The 5,000-nt window shown below is 44.0% G+C and overlaps 1 protein-coding gene across 33 annotated transcripts in view; it reads right to left on the bottom strand.

The window, feature by feature from the left end:
• Positions 1 to 5,000, bottom strand: part of LOC119575143 (uncharacterized abhydrolase domain-containing protein DDB_G0269086-like) — a 75,132-nt gene that overhangs the window by 11,893 nt on the left and 58,239 nt on the right. For 20 of the 33 annotated variants that reach the window (XM_037922579.1, XM_037922597.1, XM_037922589.1 and 17 more), the window contains one exon: positions 3,508 to 3,719. In XM_037922579.1, coding sequence (XP_037778507.1) covers positions 3,508 to 3,719 — 212 coding nt within the window. The remainder of the gene's footprint in view (positions 1 to 3,507; positions 3,720 to 5,000) is intronic. The other 13 variants (XM_037922588.1, XM_037922591.1, XM_037922600.1 and 10 more) reach the window with 2 other exon arrangements.

The following is a 5,000-nucleotide window of genomic DNA, read 5'->3' as shown; positions in this document are numbered from 1 at the left end:
GATGATGATGATGATGATGATGATGATGATGATGATGATGATGATGATGATGAGGAGGAGGAGGAGGAGGAGGAGGATAATAATCATAATAATAATAATAATAATAATAATGAGAAGAGGAAGAAGAATGATAGTAATAACACTGATAAAGATAACAACATCGATAATAATGTTAACGATAATAGCAGTGATAATAACAATAACAATGATATAATAACGTTAGTAACATATCATAATAATGAAAATAGCAATACTAACAGCATTAATGATGTTTCCAAACTGATATACTATTGACAATTTTAGAGATACTGATAATATTTGATGAGCCGTTTGCCAGTTTATTCTACCTTAAAATTATCGTCCTTAGTATATATAGCAAAAAATGGAAAAAAAAGTCCGATTATATGAAAAGGCTAAGTCTATTGATCTATTGTGATTTAAAAAATAGCGTTTATTCATCGACTATCAAATTGAGGTAAACTGCAGCTCTTGCGTTTGATTAAGCAAAGCAATATGTCAATATCAAAGCTCTATGACCCTCTAGCTGTTCTGTAATGTCTGAATATCCCAGGAACCTTCTGGAGGCTGTTTCACGTGTGTCTTAGCTACGAGTATTTACTATGTAAAACTGGTGAGGAATAAAGGATGCTTTCTCTGTATTACACACTACAAAAATGTCACTTAAAGAGAAGAGAAAGAGAAAGAAAATGTGTGGAAGTAGAAAAAAAAATGTGTAGACATAATAAACAAAATGGATAATTAAAGCTTTTTAGCTCTACTGTATAAACAAAAAATAAGAAAAAATAAAGATAGCAAGTGACATAAATAAAACAAGGGTAGGAAAAGCTGAGCAATCGAAACAGATCCAGATTCTCGGAACAGGAAAGGTCAAACTGTCAACGGGAAGAGCAAACATTGACGAGTAATGAAACGTGGCGCATTTGTCCTAAGACTGAGAACAGTCGCCCTGATTTTGATAGTTTGACCGTCAGGCTCCTTCTGTCCCATACCTACTTGCTAGTCTATATAGGAGTCCCACACAGAGGTCGAGCATCCGTTGTTTTAGATGAGATTTTCGACTTAAAAAGCGAAATTTCTTATTAATACTAAACTCGTGGCCAAGTAAGCTTCACGGTCAACCTTTGGTCGCTCAGGATGTCCTCGTATTCGCCTTGATAGACCAAAAGGCTTTAAAATCATCAATGGAAAGCAGAGAATTGGACTCCAAAAGCTCACATATGAGTGGATCTTACTTGGCCAAGCTAGAAGGAAGGACATGGGGCAGATTAGGGCTACAAATACAAGTGCAATGTTCTGCAGCATTTGCTAAACCTGTCCAACCACTGAATGAAACGAAGGACAGAATCTAAAACAAATTTCCAGCATCTGATCTTTGCTTGTACCTCACTGAGAGAGAACAGCAAGTGATGATGCCTTTTAGGAAATCTGTTTGAGTTTCATACAAGTGGTCGACTTGAGAGACAAGTACTAGAACAACTACACTTTCTTTTTATATTTACTTTGGTTGTTTCACTGACTTCATTTGCATTGGCTAAGGCACAACTTCGGGGAGGAACGCAAACTTTACTCGGAGCTAAGTGTGCTGGGAGATGGAGCTGCTAGCGAGTGTCGTGTGATCATTCTGGTTAATTGGCTCTGTTGCTCTCGGTTCTTCGTTCCTCTCTCTCTCTTTCTCCTTTTCTCTCTCTCTCTCTCTCTCTCTCTCTCTCTCTCTCTCTCTCTCTCTCTCTCTCTCTCTCTCTCTCTCTCTCTCTCTCTCTCTCTCTCTCTCTCTCTTTCTCTTTTTTTCTCTCTCTGTCTCTCTCTCTCTTTTCCTCTCTCTCTCTCCCTTCCTCTCTCTATATCTATCTATCTAGCTATCTATTTATATATCTATCTATCTCTTATTCTCTCACTCTTCCTCTTCTTTCTCTTGCTGTCTGACTACCAATAATCCTGTCTACTTCTCTCCCATACTCCCACTCCCTCTCTGTTTCTCCTCCTCCCTTCTTCCCTTCTCTTTTTCTCTCCCTTTCATTTTTTGCACTTCTCCTTCACCTTCCTACGCCCTTTCTTCTCTCACCTTCCATGTTCCTTCCCTTTTCTCTCTCTCTCTCTCTCTCTCTCTCTCTCTCTCTCTCTCTCTCTCTCTCTCTCTCTCTCTCTCTCTCTCTCTTCTCTCTCTCTCTCTCTCTCTCTCTCTCTCTTCTCTCTTCTCTCTCTCTCTCTCTCCTCTCTCTCTTTCTATCTTCCTTATCTTTTTTCTTCTTCTCTCCCTCTCTCTTCCCATTCTCTTTCTTCTCTCTCTCTCTCTCTCTCTCTTCTCTCTCTCTCTCTCTCTCTCTCTCTCTCTCTCTCTCTCTCTCTCTCTCTCTCTCTCTCTCTCTCGTACCTGCTCCACTTTTACACTGCCAGCCTCAGCCCTTCGGCATCGTTACACACTATCCATGTGGACCTGCCCATGTTAATTGACATGCGGTCCATTGGGATCGTTACATCACTATAAATTTAATGCTTTTCGGGTGATTATTGACATTGTTACTTCAGTGACACTAACCTTTGGGGAATTTTATATTCTTTGTCGGGTTGATTTAACTTGTTTTCAGCTTCACTACTTGGGAGAATTATGGGGTTAGTCATATCGAAGTATTTAACTGTTTTAGCTTTAAGGACAATCTGTACTAGCACGAATCGAAGCATTGAACAATGATTTTAAAGTCAAATGATGACATTCTGTTAAGACGAATGGTTCGAGGTCAGCAACAGTCCGCACAGCACTGACGCCCGCGGCAGTCGGTTCGGGCTCAGCACCGGGCTGGCCTCGCGCAGGGGGCGCGTGGCCCCGCTCTACTCCAAGGCACTCTATCGCCAGTCTCACCGTATCTACTGACCTCTCTGGCGCCGGCTACCCCGCCCGTGCGTAAGGCCAAGGGGCGTGATCTAAAAAATGGATGAAGTTGAGAATAAGTTTACCAGGGAAAGCTTTGGAGGGAGACGAGAGAGACAGCTGAAGCCAATCCAAGACTGTCTCTGCTTCCCCGAGTAAGGCCTTACTTCACCTTCCGTCTGCATCTTAAAGTCACTCTGAACCCCTCTCTATCTAGGAGTTCATCCTACTATGCACACGACTCCCATACCAAGCATACATGTGCGGGCTCCTGTGCCACGTAGCAATGCCGAGTGCCGCCGGGCTTTACGAGAGCCGAGGGCCCCGCGAGCAGGGGCGCGGCCGCCGAGGGTCACTAGATACCTGTCGTTCGCTCAAGGACCATGCGACACTAAGGCGTGACATCACACGTCCAACAACAGCCAAGCCGTCGGTCTACTCTAGCTCAGGCAATTCAAGCTGTCTGACATCACATCCTACTGCCACAGGCGTTGACGGAGGGCGACCGTGAAACAGACTCTAGGATGTTAACTTGAAGAATAAAAAAAAATAATAATAATAAAATGACGATCTAAGCCAGTCCATGCTGAGTGGAGGCTTCTTCCGACGGTGTGACGCACCTTCGCCTTGTCCCCGAAGTAGTAATAATCACGCACCTTCTCTGCCACATAGTCCTTCTTTCGGTTGGTGTAACCATAGGTGGAGAAGAAGGAGGAGCCGGTCTCTACCTTAGAGAACGGCTTCTTGTCGGAGGCAGCGCCGAATACTGTGTCTGGCTCCTCCCACTGGGCACCGGTCTTGGCGGTGGAGCGGTATGACGAGTCGGGCATCACTGCGAACACAGAGGTCAGGTCAAAAAAGGGCAAGATATTATGGGCAAACCAACATGAGGCCCATATTAACGTGAGAATGCTGAAAAGCTGGAGAACGATGACAGGACAGATTCATGGAAAACCTATTTTCTCCTCCAGCAATTAATGGACAATATCTATTCTATCTAGGCTAGCTCTTCCCATTCTGCAACTCTATTGCGGGCTGTCAAAGTGCAGCCGACCGCCCATAATGGCTCTTAAAACCTTTGCATCTTTGAGCCTCTACCCAGCTCCCACTCTATCCTAACCAGACAATAGATGTGTATATATGGCACACGTATAATCTAATATGACCCAGTTCCAGGCATTGTATCAAATCCCTTTTCTGTTTCCCTGCTTTGAAATGATCAGATCTCGGAATAGCATCCGGGGGTTTATCTGTGGAGGCTGGGATACCTGTGCAGCGCCTCTGCCGCGCTGGAAGAGGCAGGGGTCTTACTAACCCCTTCTATTTTGTGTTTGCGAAATACCTTTACAGTTCAAAGCTGACTTAGCTAAATCTTGGAATTCTATCTATTAGGACTAAAAAATATTGCATAAGGAAGAGTTTGATATTTCAAATGATTATCAACTTGTACATGCAAATGCATAAATATGCTTCTAACAGACCCATACCCCATACACACACACACACACACACACACACACACACACACACACACACACACACACACACACGCTCACACACACACACGCTCACACACACACACACTCACACACACACACGCTCACACACACACGCACACACACACACACACACACACACACACACACACACACACACACACACACACACACACACACACACACACACATATATATATATATATAATGAACACAAGCTGATTCAGGAGAGGACTTAAAATACACCTGACACCATGCTTGGTAAACATTCGCGGCATGAAGGTATATGAGAGACACAGAGAAAAGAGATTCAAAGCACAATTTATTACTTACCGTTAAACATAAAACAGACAATACTGAGGACGAGTCCAGGTCCTGGCGGGGCAGGGGAGACTAAGGGAAATCGAATAACACGGAAATCAATGAACAAAAGTTAACGAGAAGAAGTTCGGTAGGCTTATCATCTTATCTGCTGGGGGGAGGGGGGGGTGTCAAGTGCCTTCCTGTGTTCGCAGCCCTCGCGCTTTCCCCCGCTGCCTCCTCGCTATGATCGCAGTCATACGCTTTAAGCACGTCATGGTCCCAAAATAGGGCGAGGGGGCTTCGGAAGACCTAAC

The sequence above is a fragment of the Penaeus monodon genome, chromosome 7 (assembly GCF_015228065.2).
Source record: "Penaeus monodon isolate SGIC_2016 chromosome 7, NSTDA_Pmon_1, whole genome shotgun sequence".
Classification (NCBI taxonomy): Eukaryota; Metazoa; Arthropoda; class Malacostraca; order Decapoda; family Penaeidae; genus Penaeus; species Penaeus monodon.
Note: the sequence above shows the minus strand (reverse complement) of the source record. Positions and strands in the feature narration are given on the sequence as shown.